Here is a 21,272-nt window from a genome sequence, read left to right as displayed (position 1 = left end):
CCCCATCTTGGGTTTTTTGGTTTATTTGTTTAGTATTTTATGTTTGTTTTGTTTTCCTTTCGCTAGCTTTTGGTTTTGTGTTTTATTCTTTTTATACAGTATTTGCAGCATATACAGAGTTCTTGAGAGCATCATGTACTGAATCTCTCCTGTCCCGTTCTCAGCTCTGCCAGTTAGTTACAGACACTCAGACAATCTTGTTTCTCTCTGCCTGACCTCCTGCACTTTTTCTCTTGCACCTGGATTATTTTGAAGCTGATCCCAGACATTTCATGTCTTCCATGAATATTCCAGTATGTCTTTCCAAAAGTCAATGATGACAATGTTATCACATTTTAAAAAATTAACAATGATTTCATAGTATCATCACATATTCAGATAGTATTCAGATTTTTGCCACTGTCTTGTGTTTTTATTGTTTTGTTTGTTCTGTTTCATGTTTTGTTTGTTAGTTTGTTCACCTGATTAAGGCTCTCGTTTCTTGTCTCTTTTCATCAATACATTTCTTTATTTCTTTTCCATCTCTGTCACTTTTTTTCCCCTTAAAATTTGAAGAAACTGGTTTCCCACATGTTGGCCCTTGCTGATTACATTATCATGGTGTTTCAAAAACATTTTTTTGTCTGCTCTATTGCTTGAAAACTAGTACATAGAATGTGATTTGGGTACAGGTTTTGGCAAGGATAGTTTACAGGTATTATGTGTTTACAATAGAAAAAATAGAATATTAAAAAAAAACTCATGATGTAAATAACCACTGATTATTCCCATTGGTTCATTAATGGGTCACTTCAAATGCTGATATTTTATTTCTTGGTTGCTGTCATTTGTTTTGAATTGCCAGAAGGTTTGCACATTTGCCAGAGAGAGACACGGAGGGAAGGAGAAAGCATTGCCCAATGCCGAAATCCCTCCTCTTCCATTCCTCGACCTGTGGGGTCCTGCATGCACATGCGCATGTGCCCAGTGTCTCTTTCAAGCCTCTGCGGCCAGGACTGACCTGCTGTCAGCCATGGAGGATCCAGCCCCTTAACCACTAGGGTGCCTGATCAGCCCATGATGTTTTAATTTTATCATTCCTGTATTTACTTGCTAGAATACTTTCATGAAGAGAACCTTCCCCTTATCAACTACATATTAACATTTAGTTAACCTCAGACATAGGAAAGTCAGGGTAAATTATTGATTCTTTACTATTGTTTTTTAATATAATAACTTGACTCTCTAGTTTCCTTGAACAGTGACCAGCAGGTATTTTGTTCTAACATAGTATGAAGTCCTGGATTATAACACTTCTGTGCATTCCAGTTTATTGCCAGTTACTCATTTCTGGTGTTCACAGTGTCATGTTTTGGGACAGCCTCTTCAATTGGCACTGAGTTCTGTAGGCGTGACCTCATGGCCACCTGGCTTCTGTGCTTTCTGGTATGAAACAATGTCTAGATTCATCTTCTACATTTTCTGTCCCAGACAGGAGTCTTAGTTGTTTTTAGTGGAAAACTGCTTTTAGCATTTGCATTAACTGATATATCACTAAAAGTATCAAGACTATTTTGTTCATAGTTTTTATGATATGTCATTTTAAAATGACAGACTTTCTGTTCTTTGACAGGATCGGCGAGCGTGCTCTCCTGCTGGCAGGACTCATTGTTATCTGGGCTGGCTTCTTCATCTTGTTACCTTGGGGAAATCAGTTTCCCAACATACAGTGGGAAGGTATAGCCATACTCAGTTCTTTCATGTGAGCCCCTATTGGCCATCCTAAATTAACAGTAATGTACTGTACTAACTTCGCTTTTACAGATTTGCATAATAACTCAATCCCTAACACCACATTTGGGGAAATTGTCATCAGTCTTTGGAAGTCTCCAAGAGACGATCACGTTGAAGGACCAACTGGCTGCCCGATTCAACAAGCCTGGTGCCTCTACACGCCTGTGATCCATCTGGCACAGTTCCTCACCTCGGCCGTGCTGATTGGGATAGGCTATCCAGCCTGCAATGTTCTGTCCTACTCGTTATACTCAAAGATTCTAGGGCCAGAGCCTCAGGTAAGCCAGCTGCCCTGACATGGTATTGGTCGTCAGGGAAGTCATGAGGTATTCTGCTGCTTTTCTATCCAAGAATGTGTCATGACTTTCCCGAGAACCCAATAATTATGTGAAATAGACTTTAAGTACTAAGGAAGTACTTGTAAGGAATTTTTGTCTATAGTTCTCTGTTCTCCCACAGGCTGATTTAGGAGATTTTTATCGTATTCAACATTTTAAATTAAAAAAAAAAAAAAAACCCACAACACTACAACTTTTGTGAAGTATGTACATGATTTATATGCTGAAATTTAACAAACAGTAACCTACGTTAGGACTCAGAAATTATTTGAGCTCTGAGATTATGAGTTCAACATCATTTTCATAGAAACTATCTGGAAGGGTAAATGTCCAAAATGCATTATTTGTCTTTTTTAAAAGAATTATTTATTTGTTGGTTTATACTGCTTTTATTTATTTATTTAATTTAATTTTTTTTGGAGAGGTTTTCGCTATAGGGCGCGTACGCTCGCCAGACAGACAGATAGAGAGACAGAAAGCAAGAAATCACCCCCCCAGAGGGATGGCCATGTCGCAATCCCTTCTCCATTCTCCTCTCGGGATCTTGGGCACGCACGCACATGCACCCAGTGTGAGTTTAAGCCACTGGGTCTGGGACTCGAACTGCGGTTGACTACGTGGGAGTCCAGCGACATAGCCATTACGGTAACTGCTGGTCCCATACTGCTTTTATTTTTCTTAAACTAATGATCATATTAAGTAAGTTTGTTGATTATTATTTGTTGTATTTAGAAAAATTTTATGGTTAACTTAAAAGATGGATAGGGTGATTCTTAGGACTTTGCATAGTTGGTAGTAGCAGCATTATCTGTTTTTCAATAACTAAACCTGAGTATCAATCTCCTGTCCCTCCCCTCATCCCCCACAGGGTGTGTACATGGGCTGGCTGACAGCTTCTGGAAGTGGAGCGCGGATCCTTGGGCCTGTGTTCATCAGCCAAGTGTATTCTCACTGGGGCCCACGATGGGCGTTCAGCCTTCTATGTGGAATAGTGGTGCTCACCATCACACTCCTGGGAGCAGTTTACAAAAGACTTGTTGCTTTTTCTGTAAGGTATGGGAGGATTCAAGAGTAAACTAGCCAAGACTGTGATGGAAAGTACTTGTGGTGTGGCACCACCTAGTCTAAGGCTCTGCTGGGCAACTGCTAGAAACCCATCTCCGTAAGTCAGGCTGCAGATACTGCCTGTTGTGAGGAAGAATATATATTGAATTACAGGAAATTCTACATGTAGTTGTGACTAGTAGAATATATATAAAAACATTCTGGTTATAATTTCCCTAAAAAAAAGAAACATTCTTCTTTTTGAGGGGAGACTTTTGCTATAGGGTATGTGCACTTGCTGGAGAGACAGCGTGAGACAGAGACAAAAAGTGAGACATACCCCTAGAGCAGATGGCCATGCCACAATCCATTCCCTTCTTGGGATTTTGGGCACGCACACACACGTGCCTGATGAGTTTCAAGTCACTAGATCTGAGACTCAAACTGCAGTCAGCCATGTGGGAGTCCAGTGCCTTAATCTCTACCCCACCTGCTGGTCCCTGAAACATTCTTCTTATATCACCTTTTTGGGGCTGCATGAACTAATGAGTGAATGAACAATGGTCTACAAATATTAAATTGTACTGATACAAATTGCAGCGGTGTCATTAGAATAGTGAACGAATATCTATGTAGTAGAGCCAGGAGAGTTCTGTTATGAATTAGATAAAGCAGAATGAAATCATAGAACTTTTAAAAATTTTAAATAGAGGTATTTTTATTCAAAGATAAAATACTTTTTATTTATAAAAGTACATTTTCTACTATCAAATTTCCTTATGAAATAAAATTTCATAAGGAATTTAATGAATTTTACATTTAGCATGCCTGCTATCACATCTTGCCATCTCTAAGTCTTTGTTCTAATCCTGTATCCCTCTTTTATTTTAGTTAGGATTCTTACTAATTAAGTCCTAAATTAATATGTGAGAATAACACTAATAGTTGAGTAATAAAGAAGATTTAGCTATCTTTTTAGTAGTGATAATTCCTTTTTTCTTATAAATAATTCACTTTAGGGCTGGCTTCGTGCCTGGTGGTTAGGGCAGCTAGATCCCACGTGACCCACCACCCGGTCTGAGTCCTTGTTCCTGTGGCTTCAAAAACATGCTGGGTGCGTGTGAGCCCAGAATCCTGAAGGAGGAAGAGATGAAGAAAAAGGGGTTGTGGCATAACTATTCCCCATGGGGGTTGTGTTCTCTCTCAAAAACTGCACATGCCTTCTGGCAAGTTAAAAAATTCAGTTTATCACGCCGGGCGCGTGTGCGTGTGTGCCCAAGATCCCGAGAGGAGAATGGAGGAGAAGGGATTGCGGCGTGACCATCCCCCCTGGGGGGTGATTTCTCGCTTTCTGTCTCTGTGTCTCTGTCTGTCTGGCGAGCGCACACGCCCTACAGTGAAAATCTCTCCAAAAAAAAAAAAAAATTCAGTTTAGAAAGATAAGCCATATATGTGTTATAGATACTGCTACAAAAGGTATCTATTTTTAAAATAATGTTGCCATTTTTCAATGACCTTAAACTCTGGAAAAAAACTTTCATTTCATCTCTCAGTAGAAGGGGGAATAAAACAGTTTCCAGCCTCTGATTACATAGCTACTTAGAGCTCCATAGTTTAAGCTGGGTTGACATTTTGGATGGGGCCTGCAAACCCCAATCTAGTCAGGTTAATAGAATTTGAGACAAAATGGCTTTAACCTTAGTTTGCTGAGATTACCTGAAGTTGCTGTGTCACACTCTCCATTCATACATTATCGTCACTACGTAGTTAAATGCTGAGAAAAGGAACTAGTAGAGAACTGTGCATATGAATAATCTGTATTATGAAAAGTGGGAATATATTTCAAATACTTTTCCAGATATTTTCTTGGTTGTATTTTCAAATCTGAGAGTAAACACTATAATCTATACTTTATACTAAGTTTGCTTCACTCTTAAACCCAGTGTCTTCTGCTTTACTGAAAGACTTAAACTGACAAAATCTCTACAGTTAAATTTTGGAGACTGTTTGCAGTCTTCTCTACCTCCCATAGCAAGACTATTTCAGGAGACTGGCTATTTGGGCAAGTCCTGGGATCCATCATACCTGTTTTCTGCAGCTCCTTTCTTTCATTTTTGGGTCACTTCCAATCCTGAAGAGTTCAGTGCACCCTTGGTTTGCACAGTGGCCATGATAGAAATGGAGGGAACAGAGAAGTTACTTGTCTTAACAGTGTGTCTTCAGAGCTCACTTTTTTTTTTCCGAGATTTTTTTGCTATAGGGCATGTCTCACTGGAGACAGAGACAGAAAGTGAGAAATCACCCACGACCCCTGGGGGATGGCCATACTGCAATCCTAATCCTAATCCCATGCACATCTGCCCGGCATGAGTTTTAAACTGCCAGGTCTGGGACTCGAACCACATTTGACTATATGTGGGAGTCCAGCAATGTAACCATTATGCCATCTGCTGGCCCCCAGAGTTCATACTTTTGACCACTATATTTTTCACAGTAGGGAAAATAGCCCAGTTATAGTATCAGTTAATTAATAATTGTAGGGTAAATTAAAGTATTTTTTTTGAGAGGTTTTTTGCTATAGGGCACATGCGCTTGACAGACAGAGAGAGAGAGACAGAAAGCGAAAAATCACCCCCCAGGGGGGATGACCATGCTGCAATCCCTTCTCCTCCATTCTCTTCTCGGGATCTTGGGCACGCACGCACACACGCCCGGCATGAGCTTTAAGCCACTGGGTCCAGGACGCGAACGGCAGTCAACTACATGGGAGTCCAGCGACATAGCCATTACGCCAACTGCTGGTCCCAAGTTACCTTACCAGTCTTAGCAGAAATATTTGGGAAACATAATTTCAAGCTCATTGATTAGGCTTTTATCTTAGCCTAACAGTCTATTTCCAGAAAGAATGTGACATAAAGAAGTTCTCCAGCATCAAAAGATTTATAATATTGGTTAAAATCCAGACAAATGATAACCTTGCAAAAATGCTCACCGCCTTCCTTTTTATTAAGGACCATTATTTCTAGAGGATTTATACCTGTGTATATCCAGGCATAAAAGACAGGAAGGAGAAAAACACTCTCTATAGAGTTGTTGAGTAGAACAAGTCCAGTATAAATTTTAAAAGATGGTGGGTGACCTTAAAGTCTGAAAAGTTGTTAAGAATAGTATATGTTTAAGAAGATATATTTTTGATAATTTAAACTTGAGAAAAAAGGTGATTTTCATTCAATCTAACTCACTTTGTCTACATTCAGAAGAAACCTTTCCAGTTGATATAAACTTTGTTCTTGCATAAAGTCAAATAAATATGTATATAATTTTTTGATTTGATTAGGATAAACTATCTGCATCTGTTCAAGAATTAACTTATTTTGAGAAGAAATTCTGGGCATGGTTTTTGACTTGCAGACTTATTTGTAATTTAATGTCTATTTATATTGTGAATGTTCCTTTTCTAATAAATAAGATTATGTATTGTACTTTAATTCTGTAACTTAATTCAGCTTTACTTTTAATACATCTTTAAGGGGGTACCCACAGTGTGCTAGTCATTGTGTGATTGTTGGGGATAAAGCAGTAAAGCAGTAAATAAAGTGCAGATTCCCCCCGCCCAGGCTTACATACCAGCAGGAGAGTCAGCTATTAACCAGATAATTATGGTTGATGGAAGGGTGATGGAAGAGAAGTATAGGGGGCTACGTGGATGACTATGGGTAACAGGGAACTTGATCCCAAACAGCAGTCAGGAAATCTTCCCTAAGGAAGAATGATTAGTTAAAGCCCAAAGGGTTGAGATTTGTTAACAGTATGACCAGCACATTTTAGGGAGAAGGCAGAGAATGTACAAAGCCCTGGAAGTGGAAAGATCTTAAGAGTGTTTGCAGAATGAAAAATGAGTCCAAGATGGCTGGAGTACAGTGACTACTAAGAGTCACATTAGTTGCTCTAAAGGGACAACACAAGGATTTTTAGGCCCTAGGTACACAACTCCTTGAAGTGTAACAAAGAGGTACAGACATCCTGACTTTAGGTATGGTTGGAGCCAGAGCCCAAATAATGTCACCAGGACCTTTTCTTTGGGTTCTCCATGCCCTGCTTGACTTCATTTTCAGATGTTCTCTGTTTTGTGGGAAGATGGCCACTGTCAGTCCAAGGCTGCAGTTCTCATAACTCTCGACTCCAGGAGACAATGGCCTGGGCAGAAGTACCAGAAAAGACTCCAAGTTGCCAAGTTTAGTTTACATGCCCATCCCTGAGCTGACCATATGTGGGGGTAGAAGCCTCAGCTAACCCGAGTGGACCATGCACCCATCCTGGAGGGAGAAGAGACAGTTTTACAAAAGGAAGGTTTGTTGAGGAAAAAAAAAAGTCCATTACTCATTTTCACATAATTGCAGTCATAAGAAAATATCACATGCCCTGTTGCAGAAAATGGATGAAGCCGATTGGACCCAGTATTCAACACAGGCCCTGGAAATCAGCCTTGAGCACTGAGAGGTTAATTTCCGATGTACAAATATAACTCATTGCTATGCAATGCGAGGAAGCATGGTGCTATACTATACCGTGTTAGCTACTATAGACTTCATTTAAGTCTCTCTCTGTCTTTCTGGTGAGCACACATGCCCTATAGCAAAAATCTCTTAAAAAAACAACAACAACAAAAAAAAAAAAACAAAGAGAAGTAAGATATTCAAAGTAATGTTGGCTAAAAAGAAACCTAGGTTCCTTGGGGAATGGCTGGCTTCAATACTGGGGCAAGATGACCCTGAGGTAGTGTCATGCCAGAAAGCAAGGGAGTGACCAAAAACTACGAATGTGCCACACGGACACAGGACTCATTACAGGGACTGCTGCTGGCAAAAAGGGTGCAAAGAAAGCACTGAAAGAATAACCTCTGGAGCTAATTTAAACACATCAAATGTGAGAAAATCCACAGTTCAAAACTGTATTAAAAATACGAAACTTGAAACCAGCAGTTGATGTAACAGCTGTGTCACCAGACTCTCATATAGTCGACTGCGGTTCAAGTCCTGGACCAGGTGGTTTAAATTCACGCTGTTTGCCCAAGATCCCAAGAGGAGAAAGGAGGAGAAGGGACTGTGGCATGGCCATCCCCCCTGAGGGGGGTGATTTCTCGCTTTCTCTCTCTGTCTGTCTGGCGATCGCATGGGCCCTATAGCAAAAACCTCTCAAAAAAAAAAAAAAAAAAAAAAAAAGGAAAAGAAACTCAATGGTCACCTTTGGAGGTGGCTATGGTGTCTGCTCTTTATTCTGAAAATTAGAAAATAAGACTCAAACATATTCTCCCTTCCTGGCTGAACTTTAGGGTAATTGGATATGAATGAATGAGGAAAGGTTCTTTTCTGTAGAAGAATCCAAGCTGATAGAAAGGGAATAGAATTAGAAAGATCTCCATTTAGCAACTCCTAGTGAAATACAGGCAATAATCATCAAGGAACACTAAAACCGTTAGGTAAAGATTAACAAGGAACATTTTAAGACATATCAGGCTGATGACACCTGAACTCACTGAGCACTGGTAACTTATTTTAGATTTTTGCCATCAGGTACGTGAGCTCACTAGAGACAGAACAGAGGGAAAGTGAGAAACCATTTCCCTGGAGCCGATGCCCACCACCAGTCCCTTCTCCATTCTCCTTTTGGGATTTTTGGACAAACATGTACATGCACGCGGCATGTTTTTCAAGCTGCTGGGTCGAGGACTCAAACTGTGGAGTCGGCCATGTAGAATACAGAGCTGTAACCACACGCCACCTGCTGGCCCTGATATTTTTTTAAGTTTTTAAATTTCCTCCTTGAGACAGATAGAGTGATAGATATCCCCCAGTAGGGTCTTCACGCCATATTCTACTCACAGTCTTAGTCGACCTGGATCGGAGCCACACACGTCTGGTATGCTCAGGAGGTCCTGGGATGTGGACCTTTCCCATGTCAGTACAGTTGTGTTACCTATGTGCCACCAGCTGGCCACCATTTTTAACATTATTAACAGCTAGATTAGCTCTGTGTGCCTCCTGAGATGAGTATTATGTTCCTCCTCAGCCAGAGTACACTGCACCACTATGAAAGTATTCCTGCCAAAACACCAAACCAGAGTCTAATCAACATTGTAGATAAAAAGTACCAGTTTAGGGACCAGCAGATGGCATAATGGTTATGTTGCTGAACTCCCATGTAATCAATCGTGGTTCAAGTCTTGGACCAGGAAGCTTAAACTCATGCTGGGCGCATGTGTGAGCATGTCCAAAATCCTGAGAAGAGAAGGGACTAAGGCATGGCGATCCCCTCTGGGGGGTGATTTCTTGCTTTCTGTCTGTCTCTCTTTGTCTCTCCGGTGAGTGCATGCTCCCTATAGCAAAAGTCTCTCTTAAAAGAAAAAAGAAAGTACCAGTTATAAGAAATACAGAGGAGAAACAAGTTAAATTCCACCTCCAAGAAGTAATCACAATCTAAAGATTATATTTTCTTTAGGACAATCCAGTTTCCTTTGGAAAAAAAAGAGTTGGGGGCAAGAATAGAATAAAATGAAGGTTGAAGAGACAGGCCTCATAGATGAGAAGACGTGAAAGACATATAAATCAAATGCATTATATAGTTCTTTTTTAGAGCCTCTCTCAAATGTAAAAATATATTTTTGAAGCAATTGGAGAAATTTGAAATTGAGTTCTATATTATTAGGTTAGGAAAGTCATGATGTATATATTTTTTTTTTTTGGAGAGATTTTCACTGTAGGGCGCGTGCGCTCGCCAGACAGACAGAGAGAGACATAGAGACAGAAAGCGAGAAATCACCCCCCAGGGGGGATGGTCATGCCGCAATCCCTTCTTCTCCATTCTCCTCTCGGGATCTTGGGCACGCACGCACACGCGCCCGGCGTGAGTTTTAAGCCACCAGGTCCGGGACACGAACCACGGTCGACTACATGGGAGTCCAGCGACATAGCCATTACGCTAACTGCTGGTTCCCATGATGTACTTTTCTATGCACTAATCATTGGTAACATGCCATACAGTACATGATGTATTTTTCTATACCAAAACACATCATGACTTTTCAGACAATTTTTGAGATTGAGGATATTTCCTTTTTATTGACCATGTGAATACCTTTCTGAACTATCCATATGTTCTGTTTCTTTTTTCTTAAATTCTTCTTTTTTAAAGAATTATTCCATCCAACTCCATTTATGTATGTTTTAATTTGACCAGAGAAGGACAGAGAAAGAGAGAGGAGTGAGAGAGCGGGGAGGTGAGAAAGCAAGTCACCAGGTCCAGGACTGGAACTGCGGTCCACCATGTGAGAGTCCAGTGCCCTTAACCACTATGCCACCTGCTGGCCTGGTATGTTTCATTCTTTCTATTGGGTTGCCTTTTTCTTATTAATAACTTTTAACTTACGTGGCAAATGTATTTTTTCACTGCCTTAGACGTAAACCTCAAAAACAATGTTGAGGGAACCAGCAGTAAGCGTAATGGCTATGTCGCTGGACTCCCACATAGTCAACTGTGGTTCGCGTCCCAGACCTGGTGGCTTAAAACTCACGCCGGGCACGTGTGCATGTGTGCCCAAGATCCCGAGAGGAGAATGGAGGAAAAGGGATTGCGGCATGACCATCCCCCCTGGGGGGTGATTTCTCGCTTTCTGTCTCTATGTCTCTGTCTGGTGAGTGCATGCACCCTATAGCAAAAACCGCTCCAAAAAAAAAGAAAAAAAAATAATTAAAAAAAAAAACAATGTTGAATAATTAGAACATTGTCTACTTGTGTACTTAACAGATATATCTACAATAGTTCTCTGATTATCAAAAAAAATCAGGGGCCAGCAGGTGGTGTGGAGGTTAAGATGGCTGGATGCCACATGGCCAACTGTAAGCAGTTTAAGTCTTGGACCTGGTGGCTTGAAAATCATACCAGGGAGACCAACAGTTGGCATAAAGGCTATGTCGCTGGACTCCCACATAGTTGGCCATGGTTCAAATCCCGGACCTGGTGGCTTAAACTCACGCTGGGCATGTGTGCGTGTGTGCCCAAGATCCCGAAAGAAGAATGGAGAAGGGATTGTGGTGTGTCCATCCCCCCTGGGGGGTGATTTCTTGCTTTCTGTCTATCTCTCTCTGTCTGTCTGGTGAGCGCATGCACCCTATAGCAAAAACCTCTTAAAGAAAAAAAAATCATATCAGGCATGTGTATGCATACCCAAAATCCTGAGTGAAGAATGGAGGAAAAGAGATTGTGGGCATCTCTTTCGGGGGATGATTTATTACTTTTCCTCTCTCTGTCTCTGGCAAGTACGTTCACCATATAGCAAACTAAAAACAAAACAAAACAAAAAATCCAGAAAATACAAGGTTAAATAGTATTTATAATATTTAAGTAGTTTCAGTCTATTCCTATTTTTTCTCTACCACAATAAAATATTCTTTTTCTTCATGTTAATTAATTGCATCATTAAGTTCTTCAATGTTAAAATACACAGATAGTTTCTGATAAGAGAAACAATGTATTTAATATTTATAAATTTAAGTGGCTTCTCCTAAACAGGAAACAAAACTGAAAAGTTTATTAGTAACTCATTTTAAAATAAGTATTTAATTAAATAAATCAAAAGATAAAGTAACTTATCACTATATTTATTTTTTTTTTTATAAAATGCATTCACAGAAACGTTTTATCAGACACTGGTGCTACAAAAATAAATATAAAACAAATATACATGTTTACATATGTTAGTTATAACATAAATACACATTATTTACATGTTCAAAAATTCCAAAACTCTAGCATATTTTGTCCACGATTCTCAACATGTCTGAGAAGTAGGGGAAACAATAAAAGCACAAATATATCACACACCACATGTATTTTTGCTTTTAAAAGATTGTTCAGTATAAATATATGAACACAGTAAATTTGGGAATATATGTTCCAAGTGCAAAGTTAGGTGTCTTCTTTTAATCTATGACCCATTTGTTAAGTGACTTAAGATTCATTCGGCTGTGTTCTCTAAGAACATGTCTTTAATAGTATAGATTAAATTTGCTTTCTTAGAAAGGCTTTCTGAAGAAGTTATATTAAGTAAAAAAAAAAAGTCACTTTATTTGAAAGCCATCAGAAAGGTTATTTATTAAACTTATATATCTGAAAGGAATTTTAATCAAGGAAAACTAGGAGTTGGATTAGAAAACATCAAAAGGATGGAAGAAAGACACTGTAATTTCTGTTTGATGTATTCTGGTAATTTTTCATTTTCTCTATACCTAAATGAAGAAAAAGACAAAAACATAAAACATAACTTAATTCCTTTGTTCTTATGAGAGTACTCAAAAACACATTACATTTTTCAGGAATTTTCTTTTCTTTCTTTTTTTTTTTTTGCAGAGGTTTTTGCTATAGGGTGTGTGTGCTTGCCAGAAAGACAGAGACAGAGAGACAGAAAGCGAGAAATCAGCCCCCAGGGGGGATGGCCACACCGCAATCCTTCCCCTCCACTCTCCTCTCGGGATCTTGGGCATGCATGCACATGTACCAGGAGTGAGTTTAAGCCACTGAGTCTGGGACTCGAACGGCGGTCGACTACATGGGAGTCCAGCAACATAGCCATACACCAAGTGCTGGTCCCAATTTTTCACACATTTTCTAATGACAAGAGGTACATCAGAAAATTATTTTAAATTATTTTTTTTGAGTAGATCATCTGGAGCTGGCCCTATAGTGCCCAGTTAAATGCTGTGCATAGAGAGCCAGATCCCACAATTAACAAAAAAACAACTGGTAGATATCTATAAACTATTTTTGTCCCAAGTATTTCCACTACAATAAACAGTTTTCATGAAGTAGTAAGTTTATATTGGTAGCACCCTATGGTTTTTTTATTTTTAGGTTTTTGCCATAGGGTGCTTGTGCTGGCCAGAGAAAGGGAAATGAGAAATCACTTCTTGGGGGGATGCCCCCACTGAAATCCCTTCTCCTCTCAGGATTTTGGGCACACAGGCACACAAAGCTCTGGGTCTGGGATTCGAACCAGGGTCGGCCATGTGGGAGACCTGCATCTTAACCACCACAGCACCTGCTGGCCTCAGCACCATATGTTTTTAATAAGTTATGTTTTAAACATAGAAACCAACTGCTTGTTCTAGCTAATGCCAGATCCCTTATTTTTAGCATGGTACTTGGCACATATTTTCATATAGAGTGAATATACATATGTGTGTGTATGTGTGTGTATATATACATACATATAATATATGAATATAATATATTCAAGTCTTTAAAATATTAGCCACTTTACATTAGATCAGGGGATATAACCTTTCACTTGAGAAAAATAAGTTATCTTTTTCAAAAGAGATTTTTTTGTTTCTATGTTCTTTTGTAAAGTCTATTAAGTCATTTAAGTCTATTACTTTGAGTCTAAGTCTGGAAAGGGTTCCTAGTTACACTATGGAATAATAAGGCTACAAGGAATCTAACCACTTCAACTGGATTAGTCATACCAACTGCCCTACGTTAATGTAGATAATCACGAATATGTGTTATAAAGGCTACATAAATTACTAAGAATGATTAACAGTTCAAACAATAATGTGATCATCGTTAAAACGAAAACAGTAACTTCATTAAATCATATTTCAGCATATAGAGAAAGCAAAGTTATAGCAAAGGACCGAATCCAACCACGACTTTAAGAACTTACCTAGTTGTCTGACCATTTGGTGACGTATAACTGATGGAAGACACTCCCGCCTGCACAACTAGCTGGGACCCATCATTAAACTGAACCCACACAGCTCCACTAGTTAACTAGAAAAAGAATAAGTATACAGAATTACTACAGAGGACTTGGGGTTCTTTAAAAACTACTCCATTTAATATATTTATATTTTATACAACATTCTGTATTATGGCATTTTGACTATGACCTTTCACATGAGGTCAGATGTGGCTTTTCTACTTGTGTGTCATTCCAGTGCAGAAAAAGCTTCTGATTTTGGAGCATTTCAGATTGTGGAGTACAAATGCTCAATCTGTACTCAGAAAATTTACTTTCCTCAAAAGTTCTCACCTGTGTAGCCCAGCCAACATTTTTCACAAAAACAGATTTCAAAAGTTGTGCTGATTTAGGAAGACAATCTTTTACACTGTTAGAAGAGGTGCTTGCTCCAGAAGCTGCGGTTGTAAGGCCGGGCCCTTCATCTGCGGCTGTCTGCAAACAGTAAAGAACATCGAAGTTTTAGTCTAGCATTTTTTTTTTAAACTTTATTTATTAATTTGTGTATTTCAATTTGACCAGAGAGGGACAGAGGGAGAGAGAGAGAGTAAGAAAGCCGCCAAGTCCAGGACTCGAACCATGGTTGGCCATGTGAGAATCCAGCGCCTTTAGCCACCATGCCACCTGCCGGCCCCTAGTCTAGCATTTTTATAACCCAACTTCAACAGAAGTAGAAAACCACCAACTTTTCATTAGATAACAGGAACATTTTAAAAACCAAAACATTTTTAATTAAAATATATTATTACTGAAAATTAGAAAAACACAGAAAAGAAAAAAAATCATAAAATTGCTGCTTTTGGTTTGGCAGATTTCTATTGTCTCCTTTTCCTAAGGCATATACTTTCCACAGCTGTAATCCTGTGTGTGTGTGTGTGTGTGTGTGTATGTGTCCCCATATTTAATGTTGTACTTTTCTACATTGCTAAATAGTCTTCATTGGTATGACAGTTCACTGACTAAATACATAATAAATTTCTTTAACCATGAACCTATTATGCATATTTAGGTGTTGACAAGAAAACAACTTTTATAGTTAATATATTTAGCTTTTTCCCTGAGAGGTCAGATTAGGCCTCACTGACGTAACATTTAAACAGAGACCTGATGGATGAGAAAGAACTAGTCACATGAAGCTAAGGGGTTGGGGGGAAAGAGCTCTTCTTGAATAGCATACGAAAAGGCCTTTTGTTTTTTTTTTTTGAGAGATTTTTGCTATAGGGCGCGTGCGCTCGCCAGACAGACAGAGAGAGACATAGAGACAGAAAGCGAGAAATCACCCCCCAGGGGGGATTGGTCACAACGCAATCCCTTCTCCTCCATTCTCCTCTCAGGATCTTGGGCACGTACGCATACATGCCCGGCGTGAGTTTTAAGCCACCGGGTCCAGGACGCGAACTGCGGTCGACTATGTGGGAGTCCAGTGACATAGCCATTACGCCAACTGCTGGTTCCCCGAAAAGGCCTTTTGACTTGTTCCAAGAACTAAAAGAAGGCCTCTGAGGCTTAAGTGCAGATAGTATGGCATAAAGTGGCTCAGAATGAGACTAGACAAGTAGGTAGGTGACAGTAAAGCTACAGTAAAGCATTTTAATTCAGGCAACATGAAAAGTTTAGTATAGAAGTGACATATAATTACTTACAGAAGGATTAAGTATCGGTGCTTGCGTTGGAGAAGCAGCATTATTCACGATCATTCTGCTCAAAGATGGTCTCTCTCTCACTGGGTAGTTTGGATCCACGGAAGGAGGAGGTGATAAAGACTTGGGTGAACTAATACTACCAGGTTTCCTGAGGGAGAAAGAAGTGTCCAACTATATTCCCTTCAAGCTTTCAATTTAGAGAAAGCCAAAGAATGTTTATAATGGGAACACCAAACTTATTTCTTAACATACACCTTTTAGCCATATGGTTAAAACGTTCAATACTTTACCTTCCTACAATTATTGGGAAAAAGGAAGCACTCCTACTTTTCTCTTCCTCTTCTGAAATGATAGATTCCAGTGCTAAACAAATACGATGACCCTATTTCAAAAGAAGAACGTTTTCCATCATTGTTTCCCGTGTCATTTGTAACCAATATTAATTGGTATGAAAAACCTACGAGTAGGTATGTACCTCATTAGCATGGTCCATATAGACTTTTATTTCCTCTTTCAAGATATTAACTTCACTTTCACCTTTTAGAGTGTAAGATTTTCCAGTCTTTTCAATCATCTGAATGAAATCTTGTGTTTTATGTATTTTTGTTCCTGAAAAATAAGCACAAAAATATTCTTTTATCATTTGTTTAAATATTCTTAGATTTATATTCATTATTGCACAAGCATGTAATGGCTTCTAGATCAAATTATCACTTTTATTCATTTATAAACTACTAATAAAATGAGACGCTTAGGCCAGTAGGTGGCATGGAGGTTAAGCTGCTAGACTGCACATGGCCACCTATGCGGTTCCAATCTTGGACCCAGCAGCTTAAAATCACACCAAGCATGTGGCTTGCATGTCCAAAATCCCAAGAGGAGACTGGAGGAGGCGGAACTGTGGTGTGGCCACCCCTCTAGGGGTGTTTTCTCACTTTCCCAACTCTTTCTTCTCTCTCTCTCTCTCCAGTTCCCTATAGCAAAAATAAATACAATAAAATAAAATCCTGTGGTTCAACCTTATTCTTTTTATTTTAATTCTGTCAGAGGAAGTGGCTATTCCCTAAACAGACATGGGGCAAAGAGTGATGATCATGCCACAATCCCTTCTTTTTTTTGGATTTTGGACACCCATGCACATGGCACCAGGCATGTTTTTCTGAGCCCCTGGGTCCAGAACTCAAACTGTGCAGCTGGTTATGTGGGATCCAGCCACCTTACGCATCATGCCATGGGCTAGCCCCAACCGTATTTTTTTTTTTTTTGCCACGTTTATAGTTCTCATAATTTGGTATATGTCCATTTGAGTTTCTAATAAGAAACCAGTAAGAAATAGATACTGCTGGGGCCGGCAGGTGGCATGGTGGCTAAGGGCGCTGGACTCCCACATGACTGACTGCAATTAGGGTCCCAAACCTGGCAGCTTGCTTTCTCACCCCCCTCCTACCGCTCGCATCTCTCTCTCTCTTTCTCTCTTTCTTGCTCTTTCCCTTTTTTTATCAAAAATAAAGTTAAATGAAAAATAATTCTTTTTAAAAAAATAGATACTATTTATGTGACTATTTTTTTGCTACAGGGCACATGCACTTGCTGGAGAGAGAGAGGGAGATAGAGAAAGTGAGAGAGAAATTACTCCCAGAGAGGATGGCCATCCCGCAATCTCTTCTCTTCCATTCTTCTCTCGGGATTTTGGGCACACACACACACACACTCAGAGTGTTTTTTAAGCTGTTAAGTCCGTGACACAAACCACATAGTTGGCTGTGTGGGATCTAGACACCTTAAACTCCATGGCACCTGCTGCTCCTGTCATATTATTTTTATATAATCAATCTAGATGTAGTTAAATTGGAGCTAAGTAGGGAAAAAGGTATATAGGAAGGTATATATAAATAAATTTTGGTTAAAATGATTTCACATGTAGTATACTGTGCTGTATAATTTATGTGTACACATATAAAATGTTAAAATATGTATGTTAAAAGCTCACTGTATTGAATTAAACAACAACAAAAAAACACGAAACAATTACTAAATTACAAACTATGAGGGAAAAAAATTACATTTCTAAACAGCACTCACCATCATAAAACCAAACCTCAAAATCAGCACCAGGAGAATTCTCCATCAAAACGCATTTAGCATATCTTGTAAAATAAGTGATTTTGGGAGATTTAGATCTTACTAGCTGTACAAACCTAGAAGCATACTGATATTTTCGCCAGTACTTTTCTACAGGGAATAAAGAAAAGATATTAGGGAAGAATGTATTGACATATAATTTCATTACGTTTTGATTTCTAAATGGGTTAGATTAGATAGGTTTTCTTATTCGTTTCTAAAAGTTATCTGAACAAAATCTTATTATTCAACACTTATTTCTTTAATACCTAATATTCAGACACTGGACTGGGAGTCGAATTTGGTTAACTACAATTATAAGTGATCATTTATGTATCATAGCAATGATTTAAAAGGTCATAGCAATGATTTAAAAGGTCAAAAACAAGATAACTTCACATTAAATTTCCCCCCATGATTCTAATCAAATTAGTAACTAAAATGAGTGCACAAATTATATTTGTGCGATATATGACTAATATCCCAGGATGAGTTTTTACTTATGTAGATACTTAGTATCATATCACAGAATATCAACAATAAACATTGAGTTAAAAAGGCATACCAAATCTTACTAGATACAAAGTACAAAAACACGACCTCTAGCCTGACTAAAGCCAAGATATTTATAACTCATCATGTCCATAGAGTGTATGTGTGTGTTTATAAATTATATAAATTTATTCCCTGGTAAATTTACATACCTGGTAAGTTGTCAAAAGTGTACCTACTGATGCTATTGGTAGGTGAGGGTGGTCTATCAGTTAGAGGAAAACCTCTTCCATCATTTGGATAATAAATAGTGATCTGACAAAAAAAAATCAAAAATTCTCTTGATATATATCAAGTTAGAGCATTACACTTTTTACAAAAAACTACTAAAAATGTTCATCTAACATTAAATACTATTTTATAGAAAAATGTTAAATATTCTCTTAAAGTAATATTTGGGCTTTTTAAACATAAGCCAAAAATTTAGATTTTTGTTACTAGAATTATTTTAAAAACAATGCTAATTTATTAAAAGATATGTATGCTATTTCACTTTTTGAATTGCAGAGACATTATGATTTCAGGAAAACTAAAACAAATTTAAAGATATCACTGTAGAATGAACTGGGATTTTAATGCTTATGTGATGATTTCAAGCTGCAAGATAAGAAAGTAACTTCACATTACCGTATTTCCATCAGTAGATATTTGAAGAACTTCTTTCACATATTCTTGAGATGTATACTCCTTTAGAAGCTCTACACATACCTCCTCTGAGTCTAGTATGCTCACCTAAAGATAAATAAATAAAAATAAATCATTAACTATTTTCTTGTCTGCTACAATAGCTCTCACATACATTAACACTGAAAAGTACTTAACCATGGCAGAAACAGATATTAAAGTCAAAATCAAATATCTGCTTCACTGCAACAGTCTAGACCGAATGTGTATTTGAAAACAACTGTGAGCCATAAGGCACAGAGGTAAGCAAGCATAATGAAGCGTGAAATAATAACCAATGAGCTGAAAGAGCAGAAGGGAGGGTGGAGAGCTAGGACTTTGAAGAGACAATGGCAGACCAAACAAAGGCAAAACTGGATAAAGTAAGAAACAAGGAACAAACAGGATGAAAGTGACATTTTAAAACTCTAAGCTTCAATGTGCATATTTTTCTTTACATAGCTCCAGACACATACAAAATGAAACGAAGTTAACTTATTTTCCAGCTTTCATGTGATTGGGTTAAATGTAGAGACAAACAAAAAGCAAAGGGATAATACTAAATATTATTCACTGATTGGAACTGTAAATAGTATCTAACAATATATAGAAACTATTACATTAAAATGTTTTTTGAATGTATTTTATTTAATAATTTACAACTTATCAGTATCAATTCACAATTCCTAAGATTCTTGAGGGAAATTAACATTTTTTTCCATAAATGCTCAGTCTCTTTTCTCTTTAAATAAATTTATCACATATATTCTCTAAGTACAGAGATATATTATAGGAGATGAAAATATTATCTTCTTGAGCATTATATTCTTTTCTAAAAAAAATTTTATTACTTAATTTTTTTTTTAAAAAAGAGATTTTTGCTATAGAGCATGTGTGCTCACTGGAAAGACAGAGACAAAGAGAGACAGAAAGTGAGAAATAACCCCACAACGGGTGATTTTCCTCAATTCTCTTTTCAGGATTTTGGGCATGCATGCACACGTGCCCAGTGTGTTTTAAGCTGCCTGGCCTGGGACTTGAACTGTGGTCGGCCATGAGAGAGTCCAGTGATGTAACTGCTATGCCATCTGCTAGTCCCACAAATAATTAATTTTTAATTTGATCAGAGAGAGAGAGAAAGAAAGGGAAAATGAGAAAGAAGTCGCCAGGTCCAGGATCCAAACTGCAGTCAGTCATGTGCGAGTCTAGCGCCCCAACTACCACGCCAGATGCCAGCCCTGAGAACTGTATCCTTAAGAAAAATATATAGTAACTTAGGAAAATAATAAGACGTACCACAGCTTTTCTGGTTTTCTGTCTGATTGGTTTCAACCTGCGAGCAACCAGAGGGGAGGTAATGCTTCGTAGTGTACGTTTCTCATAACTCGGTGGTGGCTCCACACCCCTAGTCTTGGTTTGTTCAGAAAGTGCATCTAAGCCAAAACCAGATTCTTGTTGAATTATCTCAGGTTTACTGTGACGTGCAGATGTGTATTTCATGGTGTTTGTCTGTTTTACAGGATGTGCACTATCAGAAGCGTCGGTGTTCTTTGGGGCTCTTCTATCAGTCCAGGTATTTCTTGATGTGTCCTGCAAATCTGGATGGCCCTGGAAATCTCTGTTTGGGTTGTTGTGTTCAGTAGTTTCTCTTATATGATCTATAACATACACAAAATTAAGCAATTCAGTAAAGAATTCAAAAGCCAACTCTACATAAAATGTTAAACAGTTATAAGAGCATTTTTTAAAAAAGATCTAGTTAAAAAAAAGAGCTCATAACTTTTCTAGGAAATAAGCAGTTTATTAAGATATGACAAAATAGGCAACCTTTGGGCATGGCCGAGGGAGAGGTAAACAGATTTCATTTTCAAGATGGAAAGTCCTTGGGACCAGCAGTTAGTGTAATGGCTATGTCGCTGGGTTCCCATGTAGTCAACCGCGGTTCGAGTCCCGGACCCAGTGGCTTAAACTCACGCCGGGTACATGTGCTTGCGTGCCCAAGATCCTGAGAGGAGAATGAAGAAGAGATTGCGGTGTGACCATACCCCCTGGGAGTGATTTCTCGCTTTCTATCTCTCTGTCTCTTTTTGTCTTTCTAGCGAGTGCATGTGCCCTATAGCAAAAACCTCTCCCCCCCCCCAAAAAAAAAGGATGGAAAGTCCTTCAGACCCACCTGTGATTTCTTTATTCTTTTTCTTTTTTTGGAGAGGTTTTTGCTATAAGGAGTGCGCTTGCCAGAAAGCCAGAGAGACAGAGGGACAGAAATCGAGAAATCACCCCCAGTGGGAATGGGCCATGCTGCAATCCCTTCTCCTCCATTCTCCTCTCGGGATCTTGGGCACG

The 21,272-nt window shown here is 38.6% G+C and overlaps 2 protein-coding genes across 2 annotated transcripts in view; one reads left to right on the top strand and one right to left on the bottom strand.

Moving 5' to 3' along the window:
* The window catches only part of MFSD8 (major facilitator superfamily domain containing 8), a 30,783-nt gene extending 27,341 nt beyond the window's left edge, over positions 1–3,442 (top strand). Inside the window, exons 10-12 of the mRNA XM_006153145.3 lie at positions 1,613–1,716; positions 1,804–2,051; positions 2,980–3,442. Coding sequence (XP_006153207.1) covers positions 1,613–1,716; positions 1,804–2,051; positions 2,980–3,186 — 559 coding nt within the window. The 3' untranslated portion in view covers positions 3,187–3,442. The remainder of the gene's footprint in view (positions 1–1,612; positions 1,717–1,803; positions 2,052–2,979) is intronic.
* An 8,429-nt stretch (positions 3,443–11,871) lies between these two features.
* PLK4 (polo like kinase 4) overlaps positions 11,872–21,272 on the bottom strand; it is a 20,654-nt gene continuing 11,253 nt past the window's right edge. Inside the window, exons 7-16 of the mRNA XM_006153143.3 lie at positions 20,226–20,587; positions 18,894–18,998; positions 18,419–18,521; positions 17,676–17,825; positions 16,069–16,202; positions 15,884–15,975; positions 15,594–15,741; positions 14,245–14,385; positions 13,876–13,982; positions 11,872–12,439 (exon numbers count right to left, since the gene is read on the bottom strand). Of these exons, the coding sequence (XP_006153205.1) occupies positions 12,337–12,439; positions 13,876–13,982; positions 14,245–14,385; positions 15,594–15,741; positions 15,884–15,975; positions 16,069–16,202; positions 17,676–17,825; positions 18,419–18,521; positions 18,894–18,998; positions 20,226–20,587 (1,445 nt within the window). The 3' untranslated portion in view covers positions 11,872–12,336. The remainder of the gene's footprint in view (positions 12,440–13,875; positions 13,983–14,244; positions 14,386–15,593; positions 15,742–15,883; positions 15,976–16,068; positions 16,203–17,675; positions 17,826–18,418; positions 18,522–18,893; positions 18,999–20,225; positions 20,588–21,272) is intronic.

The sequence above is a fragment of the Tupaia chinensis genome, unplaced genomic scaffold (assembly GCF_000334495.1).
Source record: "Tupaia chinensis unplaced genomic scaffold, TupChi_1.0 Scaffold000362_1, whole genome shotgun sequence".
In the NCBI taxonomy this organism is placed as follows: domain Eukaryota; kingdom Metazoa; phylum Chordata; class Mammalia; order Scandentia; family Tupaiidae; genus Tupaia; species Tupaia belangeri.
The sequence above is the reverse complement of the archived record's forward strand: the minus strand, read 5'-3'. Positions and strand labels throughout refer to the sequence as shown.